The sequence below is a fragment of the Procambarus clarkii genome, chromosome 60 (genome assembly GCF_040958095.1).
Source record: "Procambarus clarkii isolate CNS0578487 chromosome 60, FALCON_Pclarkii_2.0, whole genome shotgun sequence".
NCBI lineage: Eukaryota > Metazoa > Arthropoda > Malacostraca > Decapoda > Cambaridae > Procambarus > Procambarus clarkii.
In genome coordinates this window covers 20,667,299-20,689,514 of record NC_091209.1, presented here as the reverse complement: position 1 = coordinate 20,689,514, position 22,216 = coordinate 20,667,299, and the positions used below count along the sequence as shown (strand labels likewise).

At 39.0% G+C, this 22,216-nt stretch overlaps 1 protein-coding gene across 2 annotated transcripts in view; it reads left to right on the top strand.

Annotated features, from left to right (window-relative positions):
- Positions 1–22,216, top strand: part of LOC123750740 (dopamine receptor 1) — a 388,088-nt gene that overhangs the window by 361,356 nt on the left and 4,516 nt on the right. For both annotated transcript variants that reach the window (XM_069307694.1, XM_069307695.1), the window contains 4 exons: positions 2,939–2,978; positions 16,556–16,854; positions 18,331–18,474; positions 21,147–21,296. In XM_069307694.1, the coding sequence (XP_069163795.1) occupies positions 2,939–2,978; positions 16,556–16,854; positions 18,331–18,474; positions 21,147–21,296 (633 nt within the window). The remainder of the gene's footprint in view (positions 1–2,938; positions 2,979–16,555; positions 16,855–18,330; positions 18,475–21,146; positions 21,297–22,216) is intronic.

Below are 22,216 nucleotides of genomic sequence, written 5' to 3'. Positions count from 1 at the left end.
TGACGGTTGAGAGGCGGGACCAAAGAGCCAGCGCTCAACCCCCGCAAGCACAACTAGGTGAGTACACACACACACACACACACACACACACACACACACGCACACACACACACACACACACACACACACACACACACACACACACTCACACACACACACACACACACACACACACAGCCGCTAGAAATGCGGGATCCAAGAGCGAACGTTCGATCCTGCAGGCACAAATACGTGCGTACACATACTACGCATGTGCACATTCAAAAAACGGTTCATCCTCAAAGCGGTCCAATGGTAAAGTAGCCGGCTTAGCAAAGCCCACGATGGATAATGGAACGTACCTATGTGGATAAAATGTTGTTTCTCCAGAGGGCGCTCAGGACAATTCTGTATAAATTCAATTACAGCCATTCACATTGTTCGTGTGATCTTTAGTTTGGCAATTTAAGAGCAAACTTTTGGCCAAAGAACATTAATTAAAATATTTTTTTAGTTCTCGGGAACATGGCATAGAAAATTCACTCCTCTCTCTCTCTCTCTCTCTCTCTCTCTCTCTCTCTCTCTCTCTCTCTCTCTCTCTCTCTCTCTCTCTCTCTCTCTCTCTCTCTCTCTCTCTCTCTCTCTCTCTCTCCTCCCCCTTGGTCGCTCGTTACTGGTTGAAGGGTTTTACCATCAGTCAGACAGAAACACTGTGGAAATGCAAGAGGAAAACCATCACATAAATTGTGTCCTCACTTAATTGAATACCTTGACTGTTACTGCCCATATCTGTGTTATCTTATGGAGTTCATATTTTCTTGTGTTTGGATTAATAAAAGCCAAGTTAAATTAATAAATAAAAGCCAATAAATTATTACAAGTAACCACACTAAATATTATTATTCAGAATGTTTAATATATTTCTTTTCTTTAACAAGTGTTTCATTAATATTTAGTAAATATATAATAATGATATTAAAAATAAAATTAATAATATAATAATAAGAAGAATTAATAATAAAAATAATATAAGAATAATAAGAAGAATTGATAATAAAAAATTTAACACTATTAATAAGAATTAATATTAATATGAATAATAATGTTAATATTATTAATAACAATAATTATTATTAAACAAATCCACAAGGGCCGTAACGAGGATTCGAACCTGCGTCCGGGAGCATCCCAGACACTGCCTTAATTGTTCATTTGATGCATCACGTTAGTGTGATCTCTCTGTGTAATACTTATTATTATTCCGTCTAATATTGAATAAGATTTTCAGGTGTGTTACTAACTGTTCTACAAGTGTTCTACACACACACACACACACACACACACACACACACACACACACACACACACACTCTTCACCAAAATCTGACTGCGAACGAGAACTTGCGTAAGTGAAATGTGGGTGGGTGAGTCCGTAGACTGGTTTGCTGTATTCATGCTTGTTACTCCGAAAAGGTTACACACGAATATGTCCATTAGAAATTAATCAAATTCCTGGAAGTTAATATTTTTCCTTATTTTGTATATTCTGTGTTTTGTGAACATAAAGAATTTGTAAATTTAAATTGCATTTAAATTATTGCTATTAATATTGTTTTATAAATTATTATTACTACCATAGATAAAATTTGTTATAATTAATATTATAACAAATTTTATTATATTAATATTAAACAAATTAATATTATATTAATTTATAAAAAATATTTTAGTTTAGTCATATTTTTTATCGTCGTATATTATTTATTTTAGCAGAACTTTAGTAAAAAATAAGTATATTAAGTTGTGTAATTGGTAATGGGAGTTTAATGACAAATAATGACATCATCAAAAAATAATTTTATTGATTCTCTTCAAAATCAGTTATCAATCAACTAATTTAATAGTCTCTGAAAAATATGAATATTCTGCAGAATCATTCCACAACAAAGAAAACATGTATGATTTTAATATTCATTTAAATCTTTACTTTAGGCCTATTAGAATCAGGTAATAATCCAAAGTTCTAAAAATTGAGAATATATAAATACATTTAAACGCGATAATTTTTTGGTCAGTTTTAAAACCTCTGAAAAAAATTCCGTTGAATCTCTTGATTTAATTCAATTGATAAATAGGCACTGAAGCTGAGGGTTTAGAATTATATTTAGTCATGTATGTTTCAGAGTGCTTTAAGACACGTTACTGATGGTATCAGGAGAAGTAACGAAAAGTATCAGAAGTATCTGAGTGTTTCAGGACAAGTATCTGAGTGTATCAGGAAAAAAAAACACTTAAATTATAATAATAATTCTTTCTCAGTGAAAGAAACTCTTTCAATGAGAGTTTCGTAAAATATAGCGATCAAAGAAACCTGATTGGCACACTCAATTTCGATTGATAAAATTCTCGGTATGTTCTAATTAATTCATTATGAAAATTATTTATATTATAGACTTCAATACTCGTTTTTATATTAGAAATATCATCGTCTTTACACGTTTTATATTTCATTAAATTCTTAAACCTTAACCCTAGCGTCAATTCGCTCTAAAAAATAAAATACACAATTTTATTAGGATAAACGTTTGTAAATTATTTAAGCATGTCGTGTCTCTTGAATTCTTTCACCGTCAAAATATTGAGAATATTTGGTGAAATTCCATTCGCAGTTAATTTAAAATTTTCAGAACCAGCTCAGATGTCATATCTTTTTCTTCGGAAAACTTTGAACGCAATCTCCATAATTTCTCATTTTTTTTTAGCAATAAATACGCTCTCCATAATTTTCGAGGAAATTAGTTGTTTTTAATATTATCGCATTTATTTAATTTTAAAGGTATAATATTTTGCCTTCTCTGGGTATTGAATTGTTCCTCTGATAGTCAGATAATAAAATTAATTATTTATATTTTATATATAGACTTTTCATCTGATTAATTTTTATATTTTCCTTTTACAGGAGCCGCCGGATATAAGCGTCGCCCAGAAGGTCATCATAGGTAAGACAGCTCTGGAAGCTAATTGAAATAACTTCATTTCTTAAATTCATTCCATTTGGATTTATTTTTTCCCTTTCCATCTTTTAGTATAAATTCATTCGTCAATATACCTCTTCGTCGGCGTGATTCTCTGTAGGTCTTCCCATTAGCATCTCTTTCTTTACTCCCAACATTCATTTATGGTTTGAAAGTAATTTCAACTTTTGTTCTGTTCTTCAACATTTAACATTATCTCGAGTAAATATTTTTAATTTCATTTGATTTGCTAACCAGTATTTCAGTTATAATTCTTAACTTTTTTTCCAAAAGAGCGTCCTCATTTTTTTTTAAATAATACTTTCAAGAGTCTACACTTGCATATTTCGGCCGCTATTTATCAAAAATATTCACTTTTATCTTATCATTAATTGTTCTTGCCACATTCCACTAAGCAGTTCTTATCATTCAGTTATCTGTCTGTGTAACTTCGCTGGAGTTTCCTGTATCCACCCCCCCCCCCCCCCCCCCTACTCAGCACTTAGGTTCAAGAGTTCAAAGTGTAAAATAAAAGTTCAAAGTGTGCTTCTCCAAGATCCCTATCAACTCATTCGTAATAATTTACCAGTTCTCTCTCTCTCTCTTAACTTTTCAACGTTCAATTTTCATTTTCCCATTTGCCATATACATCAACAATCGCAATCTTAACACTTTCTAACTTCAATTTCACGTTCAAACAATTTAAATTACAAACTCTTTGTCTAATATACTGGGCCCTCCAGGCCTCAGGATAGTAGACAGACTAAATTTGTTTCATCTTCTTTAAAAATTTTATCGAAACACAAATTGTATATCAATATTATGTTAATACTCTGCCAATTAGCTGTTACAATGACAGTTATGTTATTTATTAATCAGTCAGCATAGAGAAGAAGAATAAATTAAATCCCAGGAATTTGAAACCTCCAACATAAACAGAGATTAAGATAGCTTTAATTTGCATTCATTGAATGCAATTTTCAATTGAAAATTGAATTTTGAAAGGCGAAGAAAAAGGGTGACATTGCCTGGCAAGTTCACAAATAGTCAAACTGGATGAGATACAATCGTTGGATCAGAGCGGGGATCGAACCAGCGTCATGGTGAATGCCAAAACGCGTACCATACTCTTCAGTCAAGATATACTACAAAAGCTGTTTACCCAGCACGCTACTGTGGCTGAAAAGACTAAGACTACACCTACCCCAAGATGCTGGTTCGATCCCCGCTCTGCTACAACGATTTTGTCATTTATATATATCACGCTATTGTGATTTCTTTGTGTATAAATTGGATATTTTATTTTTTTTTAAAGATAGCTGAGCAAATGTTAACTTGGTAATAGAGATGTTAATTTATGGAATATATTACTGGGTAACATAATTAACGTGGAATATATGGATTGTTGCAAGCGTAGATTATATATATATATATATATATATATATATATATATATATATATATATATATATATATATATATATATATATATATATATATATATGTCGTACCTAGTAGCCAGAACTCACTTTTCAGCCTACAATGCAAGGCCCGATTTGCCTAATAAGCCAAGTTTTCCTGAATTAATATATTTTCTCTAATTTTTTCTTATGAAATGATAAAGCAACCCATTTCATTATGTAAGAGGTCAATTTTTTTTATTGGAGTTAAAATTAACGTAGATATATGACTGAACCTAACCAACCCTACCTAACCTAACCTAACCTATCTTTATAGGTTAGGTTAGGTTAAGTAGCCGAAAAAGTTAGGTTAGGTTAGGTTAGGTAGGTTAGGTAGTCGAAAAGCAATTAATTCATGAAAACTTGGCTTATTAGGCAAATCGGGCCTTGCGTAGTAGGCTCAGAAGTGAGTTCTGGCTACTAGGTACGACATATATATATATATATATATATATATATATATATATATATATATATATATATATATATATATATATATATATATGCGAACAAGCCTGAATGGTCCCCAGGACAATATGCAACTGAAAACTCACACCCCAGAAGTGACTCGAACCCATACTCCCAGAAGCAACGCAACTGGTATGTACAAGATGCCTTAATCCACTTGACCATCACGACCGGACAAAATGAGGTGATAGCCGAGGCTATTTGAACCACCCCACCGCCGGCACTCGGATAGTAATCTTGGGCATAGCATTTTACCAAATCACCTCATTCTTTGGGGCACACGTGAGGAACACAAATGCGAACAAGCCTGAATGGTCCCCAGGACAATATGCAACTGAAAACTCACACCCCAGAAGTGACTCGAACCCATACTCCCAGAAGCAACGCAACTGGTATGTACAAGACGCCTTAATCCACTTGACCATCACGACCGGACAAAATGAGGTGATAGCCGAGGCTATTTGAACCACCCCACCGCCGGCACTCGGATAGTAATCTTGGGCATAGCATTTTACCAAATCACCTCATTCTTTGGGGCACACGTGAGGAACACAAATGCGAACAAGCCTGAATGGTCCCCAGGACAATATGCAACTGACAACTCACACCCCAGAAGTGACTCGAACCCATACTCCCAGAAGCAACGCAACTGGTATGTACAAGACGCCTTAATCCACTTGACCATCACGACCGGACAAAATGAGGTGATAGCCGAGGCTATTTGAACCACCCCATTTCGCATTTGTGTTCCTCACGTGTGCCCCAAAGAATGAGGTGATTTGGTAAAATGTTATGCCCAAGATTACTATCCGAGTGCCGGCGGTGGGGTGGTTCAAATAGCCTCGGCTATCACCCCATTTTGTCCGGTCGTGATGGTCAAGTGGATTAAGGCGTCTTGTACATACCAGTTGCGTTGCTTCTGGGAGTATGGGTTCGAGTCACTTCTGGGGTGTGAGTTTTCAGTTGCATATTGTCCTGGGGACCATTCAGGCTTGTTCGCATTTGTGTTCCTCACGTGTGCCCCAAAGAATGAGGTGATTTGGTAAAATGCCCAAGATTACTATCCGAGTGCCGGCGGTGGGGTGGTTCAAATAGCCTCGGCTATCACCTCATTTTGTCCGGTCGTGATGGTCAAGTGGATTAAGGCGTCTTGTACATACCAGTTGCGTTGCTTCTGGGAGTATGGGTTCGAGTCACTTCTGGGGTGTGAGTTTTCAGTTGCATATTGTCCTGGGGACCATTCAGGCTTGTTCGCATTTGTGTTCCTCACGTGTGCCCCAAAGAATGAGGTGATTTGGTAAAATGCTATGCCCAAGATTACTATCCGAGTGCCGGCGGTGGGGTGGTTCAAATAGCCTCGGCTATCACCTCATTTTGTCCGGTCGTGATGGTCAAGTGGATTAAGGCGTCTTGTACATACCAGTTGCGTTGCTTCTGGGAGTATGGGTTCGAGTCACTTCTGGGGTGTGAGTTTTCAGTTGCATATTGTCCTGGGGACCATTCAGGCTTGTTCGCATTTGTGTTCCTCACGTGTGCCCCAAAGAATGAGGTGATTTGGTAAAATGCTATGCCCAAGATTACTATCCGAGTGCCGGCGGTGGGGTGGTTCAAATAGCCTCGGCTATCACCTCATTTTGTCCGGTCGTGATGGTCAAGTGGATTAAGGCGTCTTGTACATACCAGTTGCGTTGCTTCTGGGAGTATGGGTTCGAGTCACTTCTGGGGTGTGAGTTTTCAGTTGCATATTGTCCTGGGGACCATTCAGGCTTGTTCGCATTTGTGTTCCTCACGTGTGCCCCAAAGAATGAGGTGATTTGGTAAAATGCTATGCCCAAGATTACTATCCGAGTGCCGGCGGTGGGGTGGTTCAAATAGCCTCGGCTATCACCTCATTTTGTCCGGTCGTGATGGTCAAGTGGATTAAGGCGTCTTGTACATACCAGTTGCGTTGCTTCTGGGAGTATGGGTTCGAGTCACTTCTGGGGTGTGAGTTTTCAGTTGCATATTGTCCTGGGGACCATTCAGGCTTGTTCGCATTTGTGTTCCTCACGTGTGCCCCAAAGAATGAGGTGATTTGGTAAAATGCTATGCCCAAGATTACTATCCGAGTGCCGGCGGTGGGGTGGTTCAAATAGCCTCGGCTATCACCTCATTTTGTCCGGTCGTGATGGTCAAGTGGATTAAGGCGTCTTGTACATACCAGTTGCATTGCTTCTGGGAGTATGGGTTCGAGTCACTTCTGGGGTGTGAGTTTTCAGTTGCATATTGTCCTGGGGACCATTCAGGCTTGTTCGCATTTGTGTTCCTCACGTGTGCCCCAAAGAATGAGGTGATTTGGTAAAATGCTATGCCCAAGATTACTATCCGAGTGCCGGCGGTGGGGTGGTTCAAATAGCCTCGGCTATCACCTCATTTTGTCCGGTCGTGATGGTCAAGTGGATTAAGGCGTCTTGTACATACCAGTTGCGTTGCTTCTGGGAGTATGGGTTCGAGTCACTTCTGGGGTGTGAGTTTTCAGTTATATATATATATATATATATATATATATATATATATATATATATATATATATATATATGTGTGTGTGTGTGTGTGTGTGTGTGTATGTGTGTGTGTGTGTGTGTGTGTGTGTGTGTGTGTGTGTGTGTGTGTGTGTGTGTGTGTGTAAGTGTGAGAGGGAGTAAATAGCAGCTCACTCGCATGGGCCAATAGGTCTTTAGAAGGTCCCTTCATTCTTATGTGCTCTTCTCATTCTCCTATTCTTTCCCACTTCCTCTTCCTCTTCTCCTCCTCAACTCCACTTCTTCTGTTCCTCCTCTTCCTCCTTCTTCTTCTAATCCTCTTTCCTCTTCTCCTACTACTAATCTTCCTTCTCCTATTCGTGTTTACTTTTCATCTATCTTCCTCTCGCTCCTCTATCACCCGCCCCTTCCCACTACTTCCCTCTAGAAGGGTTTAATCACTTCCGTCTTTGAGCTATGGTAAAGTCAATTGGGCGCGATAATTAACTGCTGGATGGTTGCTTGGCTGGCTGGCTGGCTGGCTGGCTGGCTGGCTGGCAGGCTGGCTGGCTGGCTGGCTGGCTGGCTGGCTGGCTGGCTGGCTGACTGGCTGGCTGGCTGGCTGACTGGCTGGCTGGCTGGCTGGCTGACTGGCTGTTTGTCAGCTGGCATCACCAACCAGTTTGATTGGCTGACTGATAATATGAATGCAGGCTTTGCTGCATATCTGCCTAACTAGATTAATTTATTGCTCACACGTTGATGGCTTGATGATTGGTTTATGCCTCGGTGAATAGGTAACAGTTGCCCTCTGATTGGGTGGCTGAAAAAGTGTTGCCTTTTGATTGGGTGGTGGAAAAAGTCTTGCCTTTTGATTGGTTAGCTGGTTGAGGAACTCTCTTGTTGACTGATGGATGCCTGATGGGTTATTAGCGTGTTGATATAATATTTGGATGATGACCGGCTCATTAATGATTGGCTGGTTCATGTGTGTGTGTTGGTAAATATGTAGTTTATGCGGGGAATATAATATATTCTGGTTGACTGGTTGATTGTGTGCATAACTGGTACACTGATGGTCGTGGATGGCTCAGCTCCGGGATTATCCCTGAAGCAATTATCTGGCAACCTGAACTATAATTGATTGCTGATAGCAATTAATATATAAAATTGGTGTGTGTGTGTGTGAGTGTGTGTGTGTGTGTGTGTGTGTGTGTGTGTGTGTGTGTGTGTGTGAGTGTGTGTGTGTGAGTGTGTGTGTGTGAGTGTGAGTGTGTGTGTGTGTGTGTGAGTGTGTGTGTGTGAGTGTCAATATTCGTCTATATCTGTGTATATATTTGCTCTTAAACCCCACAAAAAATATACAAAATAAATAACCGTATTATTTAACCAATTAAATATCCAAATAAATGCATAACCACTCATCAACGGGCCCTCGAAGGATAACGTAACAAACACAAGGGTTTTCAATTCATATCTGCGCAGTCAGGTATCGCCTTTAAAACTAAAATTTTTACTCTCAAAATATCCCCCTCGGAGTCAATTAACATTCTGGTCACGAGGCGAGACTTGAAAGATGCTGGAGTTCTTCTCTTCTGATCTTCAGAGCTCAGTACTGGTGTATGTCTCTCTCTCACTGTAATCAATTTACAGTGGCTGGTTTTGTGGCATCTTTCAGTACTGGTGTATGTCACTCTCTCACTGTAATCAATTTACAGTGGCTGGTTTTGTGGCATCTTTCAGTACTGGTGTATGTCTCTCTATCACTGTAATCAATTTACAGTGTTAGTAGATGGTTTTGTGGCATCTTTCCTCGAATTACAGGCCCAATTCCTCGCCAGAACGAGGGCTGTAGCGCAGTTAACCGAGATACCAAAACATGAAAGGAATTCTCTTTTAAAAAGACGAGAGAGGTGGAAAGACTACCCGGTCTTTACCGAGAGGAGTTAATGGATATATTGATCATGGAATTGCCACATAACATGTTTTGGTACATGAGGACTTGATACGAGACCGAGAGAGACAGTCAGACAGACAGTCAGACAGACAGAAAAACATATGAATACAGAGCCTTGATTAATACGTAGTCTAATTGCTTGAATATTGAGGCTGTAGTACGCGAATGACCTACATATATTATCAGCACCATTTAGGTAAGAAAACTAAACAAAAATGCAACATATATAATGACCAATAAACATGCATACAGACACACACAGAGAAATACGGATACACACACACACACACACATAAAAAGGTAGACCTGGAGCACAAACAACTAATAGAGAAATGGAAAGAAATATACAATAAATATTTGAAGCAAAGAGAAGAAATAAGACATAGGTAGAAGATGAATAACGTCAACGGATCAAGAGTCGTCGAAAAGACGTAAGGAAGAAGGTATAGAACGTCAACTTCAGATTGAAACGAGGCATTACAGTATTAGCTTGACGAGGTAACATCACCCAAAGGAGGGGATTTCTTCAAAGTCCGGCAGCATCGCCATTACATATCTCTCAATAGACAGATGAGATGAGCCTCTACCAGCCTCACAGAGAGAGAGAGACAGAGAGAGAGAGAGAGAGAGAGAGAGAGCGAGAGAGAGAGAGAGAGAGAGAGAGAGAGAGAGAGAGAGAGAGAGAGAGAGAGAGAGAGAGAGAGAGAGAGAGAGAGAGAGAGAGAGAGAGAGGATGCTTGAATCTATAAACTGTCGAAAACTGATTAGAAATACAGACTCATAATTACCATTAAACGCATATAGTATTCATAAGAATAATATACTAGCCAAAAAATAATGTAATCAAAAATGCTGAGAAAACAATCATTCCTGAAAGTAATTATACAAGTGAGTCTCACAGCATCAATTTTTTTGTATCTGACAGGCCTCGCAACATCACTTTTATGGCTGATATGAATAAAATACACAACGTTGGTTTACCAAACCCAGCAGCAAAATCCTTTAGGTGCACAACTCCACTTGTTTTATTCCTCTATAGTTTTTTTTTACCTCCTGTTGAGTATGTACAAACTGACAAGAACGAATCTTTTAGTTGGTTTCGGGTTTAACTAGATATATAAAGTTTGTAAATCACGAAAATTAACACGTGATGAAAAATGTGACAGCGTCAGACCTCGGAGAAAGAATTGAAACAGGAATTTCCTTAAGAACTTTCGTGTATTAATACATCTTCAGAAGGAATGATTGATGTATAGGTATATAATGTCTGTCTTATGGTTTATATATTGAGTTCTGGTTAAACTAGAATAACATTTTAGAATAAATACTCAACTAATATAATTATTTTTTCTAGATTAACTAACTGAATAACATTTTATGAATTATTTGAAAAATTATACATTCAATTTCATTACATTTTAATTCATGTGACACAGTGATTATTGAGTACATGATGATGATGATGGTTAAAATATGTGAATTTAGGTTTTGAGTTGAGATATTATAGTGAAGGTATTTATTTATAAATCTTTGATGGTTTTCACTTCTCTGCCAATATTTGTTTTTGATTCTCACGGGTTCCCAATCAGTCAACATTGTAAAAAAAAAGTTTATATTTAAAACCGAAAATATTTCTTGAAAGAGCAAGAGGAAAGAGTATTACAAAAAAGTGAAAGACAGAGATCAAGAGCGAAACCAAATGTTAAAATCAAGAGCAAATGCTACAGACAGATAGATAGACAGACAGACAGATAGACAAGACAAGACGGACACGGGGAAAGGGGTAGAAAGCACACACGACGTACATTGCAAGAAAGCAAATGAAAGAAAGTAGGTGAACAGGGGCTTTAGGTAAAAGGCAATATCCCCAATTATTTCTATCCCACTGGGGATTCGATCCCAGGGATTGCCGATTGCGAGGCGAGAACGAAGCCATCTCTAATACGAGACCCTTAATGATCGGAAACCTATCAATTAATCAAGAAGCCAGATAAATTGCGAAAATCATCAGATATACTTTTTTTTTGCGAATCATAAATCCAGATAACATTTGAAATCATTTAAACCATATTTATACCATCCCTAAACAAATGTAAATGTTCTAAAAAATTGACTGTAGATTTAGCAAAACATATGTAACATTCTCTGATCAATCGTGAAACCTAATCCTTGCATCAATTTGGACTGAAATTTGGGGAATATAAGCTCACTCCAATATACAATGCAAATCCCAGAAATATATTAGTCGCCAAGATCAGACATATGTTGTATTGCCAATTAAGACCATATATATATAATTTTTGTAATGGGAAAGTGTATTATATATTAAATGGAATCGTTGGATTATATCGTTGTGAGAGTATACCTAGACCACATTAATTCAACTAAAGAAATGTCAGAAAATAATTAATACGACAATTAAAAGTTTGACCACAGAGAAAAAAATATTACTTTCTCAGCCTGGACTTTGACTTTAATGTTTTTTTTTTAAGTTTTTAAACAAATTCACGTGTGCTTTCCTTACTTTAGAAATAGTATGTTCAAAATTTACTTTACCCTCACCAACAGAGAGAGAGAGAGAGAGAGAGAGAGAGAGTCTCTCTCTCTCTCTCTCTCTCTCTCTCTCTCTCTCTCTCTCTCTCTCTCTCTCTCTCTCTCTCCCTCCTCTCTTCCCGACGCCACACAAGAAATGTATTCATTAATTAATTGAAGTCCCCGTGGCGTAGTGGTAAGACACTCTCCTGGCGTTTCTCTAGCGCTATGCCCTGGGTTCGTATCCTGGCCTGGGAGGAGTTACCGGGAGCCAATCCTTAACTCTAGCGCCTGTTTACCCAACAGTCAAATGGGTACCAGGTTATTAAACGATTTGGAGGGGTAGTATTCAGAGGAAAATTAGGATTAAGGACTTGCCCGAAACACTGTCTGTGCTTGTAGGTTGTACAAGAATGTAAGAACTCTTGTATATATAAATAAATAAAATAAAACATAAAAATGTTTATTCCGCTTTTCGGTGTATGTGTGTGTATATATATACCGAGAGTCTGCTTTATTAAAGTGTGTATTAAATTATACTCAAGCCCAACAGCAAACTTGTTGGTTGGTGGTCAAAAGGTTATAGTGTGGGTGCTTTAATAACATTTTAAAAAAGGCTGAAAAGCCTGAAAGCCCCACAACCAAACCAAACTGTAACCCCGCTCATCACTGTGTTTACAAGGTCTCTTTCAAACACAAATCGTGTTCCAATACTATTTTATTTTTGTATTTACCCCCAATTTTCCCAAACTATATTTATATAAACTCCTAATTTACAGAATAATTTTAAATTTTCAAAATACAGTTTCTCATTTAAAAAACATTTTGACTGTAAACCTAGACTTTTCGGCCTCTGAAGTAAATGCTTTAGCCCTGAACTAAATACTTTGCCTCTTAAATTAGAATCTTTGTCCCTGAAGTAGAAAGTTTAGACCTAAGTTAGACCTCTTGGTTCTGAACTACACACTTTGCTTCTGAATTAGAGACTCTGGCCCTGATCTATTCACATTGGACTTGAGCTAGACCTTTTGGTTCTGAACTTGGCAGTTTGGACCTAAGACTTGACCCTTTCGGACCTGAACTAGGCACTTCGGACCTAAATTTGGCCCTTTGTCCTGAACCAGACCCGTAGGACCTGAGGAAACCCCGCTCTCGCGATAAATACCGGATCGTCTAATCTGGATAAATATAGGAAAGACCTAGGTAAATACTGGTTCGGTAACAGGGTTGCTGATTTGTGGAACCAATTACCTCGTAAACCGTCTAATCTGGAGTATGTCCATACGAAGAATTTACTCCATACATGGGCTGGAAAATACGAAAATATACACATTCCATGCAACGTAATTTCTGTATATTTGTGACATTGTGATTCAAGCAATTTTACTGAAAGTTGGACAGTTTCAACTGAAAGCAAATTGTTTCTACTAAGAGAACAATTTCTTCTAAACATAAAAGTTTATACGAAAAAAATCGAACCATTTCTTACGATCCCCAGTGAGTAACATTTGTTCAGGGACTTAGGTGGTTATGCTAATTTAATTCCTAAATGGATATTTCTGATTTGCATTACAAATTTTGCTATTTGTCGGTAAATAAATTAGGCTAAAAGAACGTATGAATATTAAATTCAGCGTGAAATTGGGACCGGATATAGCAGTGTTTATAGACTCTATACAGTCTGTGGATTGCATACAATCTCTGTTATATCCGGGTTCTGTTCTTATACTAGAGACGGAGGTTGTTTCGTTGTAAATGATGTAGTTGTGTTATGATGGGTTTAATGAGGTTGTTTTATATCACTTGAGGTTATGATGAGTTTTGTTTTGTGTTATGTTATGATTCACGTTTATGGTGTTTTATATCGTTTAGTTATACTGAGTGAAGCAGTGTGTGTGTGTGTGTGTGTGTGTGTGTGTGTGTGTGTGTGTGTGTGTGTGTGTGTGTGTGTGTGTGTGTGTGTGTGTGTGTGTGTGTGTGTGTGTGTGTGTGTGTGTTCCCTGTTATGGGTTGTGTTGTTCACTACTTGTCTTGCCTGTGTTGCTGGGTGTTGGGTTGTGTTGCACGGAGTTAATTAATACGTCCAAAATGTCCTTTTCTGAATTATAAAAAACATTAGTTTTTTTTAATTAAATTAGGAATTTAATCATAAACGTTTGGGAAGTTTTTTGCGAAATCCTGAAGCAAACATAATTTATTATTAATAAATAAGCCAATAGCATTATTTTTCCTCTAGAAGGAACAACATTGCAAGATAAAAATTAACTCGAATACTGAACGACAAGAAAAGAAAACTATTTTAGTCTCCCCTCTGACAACGCGAGAAAATAAATATATATATAAATATTCTTGAATATTAGAATATAAATATTCTATTCGTGTATATAAATATTCTTAAGACAAGTCTTCCAATCTCCATTAAGGAGGAATATTGACTCCTTAGAGACCTGACGTTCCTTTTGAGTTGCTTATATCCTGTCGCTTTGATTACGATAGCGGGTTGAGACGCCTTATGAGCCGAGGCATTAACCTTTGAAGCAGAGGCTATCCTACCTGGCAAATGTCCATTACGATTGCAGAGTTGTGATCAACAGCTGGGAGAGGAAGTGGTGAAAGTCGATGATGTCTTACAAGAGGGTAAACAAAAGATCATTGCAGGCGATGAGTCACAATAACGTGGCTGAAGTATGTTGACCAGACCACACACTAGGAAGTGAAGGGACGACGACGTTTCGGTCCGTCCTGGACCATTCTCAAGTCGATTGTGAACCGACTGTGTGATCTGGTCAACAATGATCAATATTTTTACATGAGTCTACCCTTGATTCGCTATTTATTAGCAGACTCATAGCCCGTTTTCTTGATTTACTACTCTGTAAACAAATTCAAACTCTTAATCTAATCAGAAAGGAATGAACCCCCCGCAACCTACCTAACCTATCGAGTCCGATGCATAGAAAACGGATATATGTGGATGGTCACTTTTCATAGTATGATGCACGTGTAACGTACCGGAACGTACAAAATGCGACCTATTAGTTAAGAAGATAACGAACTGTGTCTGTGAGGACGGCTTGAAGGTGCTGGACTTAATCAAACTAGAAGAAAGGTGTGACAGTGAGGGGGGTGGGACTTGATCCAGAGATAGAAAATACTCAGTAGCACCGATTAAATACGTGAGAACCATATTTGAGTAACCAAATAATGAATGCACTCATCGCTGCTATATTCACACTAAGATGAGTTAGAGAGATGTCAGTAGCAACCCATCATTCAGTTCAGATGTGTACTTTTTGTAACCATGTGCATCATAGTACAAATATTGACGTACTAAGCAGTTAGATAGTAGGATTTTGTACTATTCTCATTATAGAGTTAAAAAATTAAGCTAAAAAACAAACTTAAATATTCCTAGGCCTAGTATAGTACACATATATACTATATTAGGCCTCAGATAGCGAGAATTAGCCTAGGAAGGTTAGGTTAGGTTAGTTTGTCTTTTGCAACATAAGTAGAAAATCGTTTTCCAGTTTGTCTAAATTCAAATAGTACCGATTTCGACTTTCTAATTGCGTTGTATGTCAGTATAAGTACTTATGGTCCTCAGCCTTCCTATACGTATTATCAGGAGACACTTTATCTGTGTAAGGAGAGTGTATGGAGCAAACTGGAAAGGAGGAGCAATGAAGGATTATTGTGCAACGAGATATATATATATATATACATATATATATATATATATATATATATATATATATATATATATATATATATATATATATATATATATATATATATATATATATATATATATATTATAAATATAGAAGTCGTAAGGAGACTGACAGTTGAAATTGTTTTCAATAGGATCTAAAGCTCAGTCCTGAAAATTCTTTTACAAAAGAATATACACCCACACTCCCAAACGTACGCACACAAACACACACACACACACGTTGAGTACACAGGGGCCTGATGGCTCAGTGGACAGCGCTCGGGATTCGTAGTCCTAAGGTCCCGGGTTCGTTTCTCGCCGAGGCAGAAAGAAATGAAGAGAGTTTCTCTCATCTGATGCACCTGTTCACTTAGCAGTAAATGGAACTTTAGAGTTAGATAGTTGCTAAGGGCTGTATCCTGGGGCTGTGTGTGTGTGTGAGAGAGAGAGAGAGAGAGAGAGAGAGAGAGAGAGAGAGAGAGAGAGAGAGAGAGAGAGAGAGAGATACAATAGATATGATAGAGGAAAATAGGTCGGGAATCAATAAATTAGACTACAAACGATTAAAAATGCTGGGTACAGATCGATCCTGCAGGATCAAACAAACAAACAAACACACAGTGACTGTAAATCACTCTGTCGACTCATTTCTGCCCATATTACTTCTCTTTTAATCTAAATTTACCCCAAATTTCCAAATAAACAAAATTATCAAGTTCTTGATTAATTTTTTATTCACTGCTTTATGAGTTCCATCTTTTCATAATTGTAATTCCGTATTCATACAATCCTCATCATGAGTATATGACACTTAAATCTACGGGCTCACCATAGCCCGTGCTACTTGGAACTCATTGTTCCAGGTAGCGAATCTTAAACAACAACAACAGACACTTAAAGAAAACGGCCTTCTTCTGCTCCTTCTACAGGTATCGTGTTATCCTTCGTTATCTTCCTGTCTATCTTCGGCAACGTATTGGTCTGCGTCGCTGTGTACACCGACCGGAATCTGCGCAAGATTGGAAACCTCTTCGTCGTATCCCTGGCCATTGCTGACCTCTTCGTCGCCTGTGTGGTGATGACCTTCGCCCTGGTTAATGACCTCTTGGGGTACTGGCCCTTCGGTAATGATTATTGCAACATCTGGATCGCCTTCGATGTCATGTGTTCCACGGCTTCCATTGTGAATCTGTGCGCCATTAGCCTCGATAGGTATATTCATATTAAGGTATGTTGGTGGGATTCATGTTAACCTGATTGGTAATGATAGGTTGACCAGACCACACACTAGAAATTGAAGGGGCGACGACGTTTCGGTCCGTCCTGGACCATTCTCAATCGACTTGAGAATGGTCCAGGACGGACCGAAACGTCGTCGTCCCTTCAATTTCTAGTGTGTGGTCTGGTCAACATACTTCAGCCACGTTATTGTGACTCATCGCCTGCAATGATAGGTTGGTTGACGAGGAGTCACAATAACGTGGCTGAAATATGTTGAGACAACCACATACTAGAAAGTCAAGGGACGACGACGTTTCGGTCCGTTTTAGACGATTCTCAAGTCGAAACGTCGTCGTTCCTTCATTTTCTAGTGTGTGGTTTGGTCAACTTGATAGGTAAGGCTAAGCTTTGTTAGGTTAGCAGAAGTTAGAAAAAGTAAGATTTGAAAGTTAACTTTTAAAATAATAATATTGCTTGAGACTTAAGTCTAAACAACTTTATATTTATTTAAACAACATAAATTATATATATATACTTTAATTACATTTAGTTCGTATAATACTATTTTCTCCCTAAGATGGTAATTAACAAAAATGTAATTGTTTTTAAAAATATAATAAAATAATTACTCAAAAATGTATTCAGTACCATTTTTCAATACAAATATTTGTTTAAAATAATTTTTTATGTAATAATTGCAAAGTGTATTTGGATAGAATTACTTTTTTGTCAGTCTTTCTGATCAGTGGATCACAGAGCAGGAGAAGGAAGAGTTAAATGTTATGAATTTAATTATAAAATATAATATGAGAATACATAATTATTAAAATTGTAAAGTTTGAGTAATTATTTATTTTATATGTTCCATATACCAGTCACCTCCCTATGTATAGCTACTATACTGAGGGCCTTCCCATGTATTGCTACCCTATTGGAGACCTTCCTATGTATTGTTACCCTATTGGGCAAGTTCCCATGTATTGTTACTTTATTGGGCACCTTTCCATGTATTTCTACTCTATTGGACACCTTTCCATGTATTTCTAATCTATTGGGCAAGTTCCCATGTATTGTACCCCATGAAATACATGTATTGGGCACCTTCCCATGTATTTCTACATCCCCCAAGGTACCACAACATCCCCCAAGATATCATAACATCACCCAGGTACCACAACATCCCCCAAGGTACCACAACATCCCCCAAGATACCACAACATCCCCCAAGGTACCACAACATCCCCCAAGATATCATAACATCACCCAGGTACCACAACATCCCCCAAGGTACCACAACATCCCCCAAGATACCACAACATCCCCCAAGGTACCACAACATCCCCCAAGATACCACAACATCCCCCAAGGTACCACAACATCCCCCAAGGTACCACTACATCAGCCAGGTACCACTACATCAGCCAGGTACCACTACATCAGCCAGGTACCACTACATGTACCCTTCCTCCTCCTCCTCCGACAGGACCCGCTTCGCTACGGTCGGTGGATGACCAAACGGATCGTAACGTCATCTATCGCAGCCATTTGGGTACTGAGTGCTCTCGTCTCTTTCCTGCCTATTATGCTGGGTCTTCATCTTCCAGAGTCGCAAGATGACAAACATAAAGTACGTCTGTATGTGTGTGTGTGTGTGTGTGTGTGTGTGTGTGTGTGTGTGTGTGTGTGTGTGTGTGTGTGTGTGTGTGTGTGTGTGTGTGTGTGTGTGTGTGGCCCGCCTTTCGACCATAATTTATTGAATGCAGTGACTCTTTTTCATTCGCTTTTCTTATCATTTTTACATTTAAAACTGTGTAGTGGCTTCGACAGGTTTTCCCCATATAGTCCGTTGCTCTTATTTGCGACTCTTATACTGAAAAAGTTCTTTTTGACGGGTGTTTTAGTGGGTAGAGTTTATCAGGTTCAGGTGTTTTATTGGGTAGAATGAGTCCTCATCTGTGGGAACCCATCCTGGTCTGTGGCACCCAATCCTCATCCCTGGCACCCAGTCCTCGTCTGTGGGAACCCATCCTGGTCTGTGGCACCCAATCCTCATCCCTGGCACCCAGTCCTCGTCTGTGGCACCCAATCCTCGTCTGTGGCACCCTGTTTTGGTTATTAATTCACTACGGTCTATGGTATATTATAGTCTTAATTGTGTGCAATATTTGAATGCATATTGCTTCACTAGTCTATGATCCAGATTTATTGGGATGATACAGACTCTATATCCCAGTGGGACACGAGGGCTGTGGGATAATGTCTGTGCTCTGTTAAAACTCAATTCACACCTCGTTTGGGTCATATGACCTAGAGTGGTATTATTGTAGTTTATAGCTGATGACTCTAAATGCATTTTTTTGTTGAATACGCCATCTTCTAGATATATAATCCTGAGAGATTTGTGACTTGGTATTGTGGTCTATCTCAGATAATCTGACCAAGCTGAGATAAAAAAGTGTTTCCAGCTAAACGGCTGAGAATTTGTTTAAGTGGAAGTTATCTTGAGAGGTTATCTTGAGATGATTTCGGGGCTTTTTAGTGTCCCCACGGCCCGGTCCTCGACCAGGCCTCCACCCCTAGGAAGCAGCCCGTGACAGCTGACTAACACCCAGGTACCTATTTTACTGCTAGGTAACAAATTTTGTGGAAATTTTCTGTATTCTCATGCTTCCAGGATACCCTCTGTGTTCATCTTTTGATTCTACTTCTTCTTTCCTACAAAGGGTTCGGGATTCTTTAGAAATATAAAGGACCTTTTGAAACTTTCGAGGTAATCCCCTTTGGAGATATTGAAAGAGAAAATCCTATCAAGAGTCTTAAGCAAACAAAGTTCCACACCACTTGCTTTATATTGAACTTTTGGCAACGCCACTTTCTGGCTCTCAGGGCAACGACTATGCGCACTTTTTCCAACTTGCAAAATCGTAATAAGTAAACAGAATTGTTCAAATAATCGTAATTAAACTTTCTGGGGCTTCCTGCATTAGATAAGGTTAGTTTGCTTTAAGGAGAAAATGATAAGCAACCAATGATTACGTAGCATATTGGAAAGAATATGAAGATATTCTCTCTGGAATAGAACGGAGAGGGAGGAATGGTGCTCAGTCACAAGGACCTCATACATTAGATAATTATTGATGTGTAAAAATAATTGCTAAATTTCCTTCGCTGGGCATATAAATTTTACTAACTTCTGCCCGTCAGACCCTTGTTGTTGTTACATTCTCTGAGAATAAGAACAGGTTTAATCACTATTCCCTGATCATCACCGGTACTTAAACACATGTGTGACGGTAACGCGTTGGTGTTCGGCTGTTCAAAGCTAGGGGTATGGCCTCGTCACATAGTATTAAAAAAAATAGAAAATCTGGAACTTCGTCTGTGGTAAGGTAAGGAGAAGACACACAAAACACAAGTAAATTTTAACAATGAAATTTTAATTACGTTAAATAAATCAAAACATGAATAAAATGGACAAACAAATTCGTATAATAAAATCAATCAATCAAAATAATAAGAATAATTAAATGACACAATGAAAAGTTACGTTAAGACAAAATAACAAGAAGTGCAATATAAAAGTAAATGAAAGGTGCTGGAATATTGGCTTTAAGCTATCACCTCTCTCAGTACACGTACGCCAAAGCTTACGTCTAGCAGGGAGAAATGTTAACTGTGAGAAAGCACGGAATATTCTGAGGTCTGAGGTCGTGGCGGCCCCAGACATCAAGTAGTATGGGGGGTGGAGTGCAGTTGCAGCCCGACCGGCGACCAATCAGAGGAGCCGGCAGCAAGACGGGTAGTTTGGCGGTTTGAGTCCGAGCAGGTGTTCCTGGCTGCATACGTTTTGCGCTCTGGCAAACCTTGGAGATGTTGTTGTCGTTGTTGGACATTTCTTCCATAGTAGTTTATATAGTTGTATCGACGTAATTGTGGAGGGAAGAGCAGGCTCAATCTCTTGAAGGAGATTATCGTCACACATGATTAATAGTTTTACTCATATCTCAGCGCTTGTGTAAAAATAGCAAGACCAAATCTTGTCAAATCTGCTCCCACCATTTTCGAAATCTATGCAAATTCAGTTCTATACGACAGGCTCAACAAGGCTAGTAGATGGGGGCTATACCCCTCTACTGAAGAGTATAGCCCATCTACATAACCCATCACCTGAGAGAGCTATACACCTCCCTTGTCTGTAGTCAGTATTAAGTACAACTTTTTCATCTTTCTGTCTCCTCTTTCCATCTTATCCTCCTCCTCCACGTCTTGCTAAGTCCTCCTTCTGGTGTGCACACACAGGCACACGAGGAGCAGCAGTGTGCTCTGGAGCTGAGCAGGATCTACGCCGTCGTCTCCTCCTTCATCAGCTTCTTCCTACCCTGCTGCGTCATGCTCGCTATCTACTCCAGACTCTACCTCTATGCCAAGAGACACGTAGAGTCTATTAAGGTGAGGAGGGAGGGAGGGAGGAACAAGTTACAGCCCCTCTCCTGTGCCAGGTAAGTTCACTACGGGCTCATCATAGCTTGTGGTACTTGGAACTTTGTGTTCCTTGTAGCTGAATCGTAAACAGCAACATCAGGAGGAACGAAGGGAGAGAGAGAGGGAAGGAGTGGGAGTAGGGAGAGAGAGAGAGAGAGAGAGAGAGAGAGAGAGAGAGAGAGAGAGAGAGAGAGAGAGAGAGAGAGAGAGAGAGAGAGAGAGAGAGAGAGAGAGAGAGACAGACAGACAGACAGACAGACAGACAGACAGACAGAGAAAGAGAGAGAGAGGACAGAGACAGACAGACAGACAGACAGACAGACAGACAGACAGACAGACAGACAGACAGACAGACAGAGAGAGAGAGAGAGAGAGAGAGAGAGAGAGAGAGAGAGAGAGAGAGAGAGAGAGAGAGACAGAGAGAGAGAGAGAGAGAAAGAGAGAGAGAGAAGTACATCCAGACAGAGACAGAGACATGGGCTCACCTTCTCTTCAAAGAGACACAAGCCACGAGGACTACCGGACTCAGGCTAATATATTACGCAACAGAAATGTGATCTATGACGCCAAAGACTTGCCTCTGACCCAGCAAGGGTTAGAGGGAGAGAAACCTGCCTCGCAAAAATGATATAATATCAAATCAGAACGATTGAATTCAAGAAGGCTGCACAGTTTTGGAGGGGACAATCAGGAGGGCTTCAAAACAAGTGCCCATCAGGTAGGGCACAAGTGGGAGACACAGGTTGGACACCGGTTCCCAAGTGCCCAAACGAAACTAAGAAGAGACGATCGGCTGGGCACCATTCCTTAACTGTACACTTCTACTGACCCACCAGTAAACGGAGACCTGGTGATAAAACTAATTTCCCAACCGTGTTCTAGGAAAA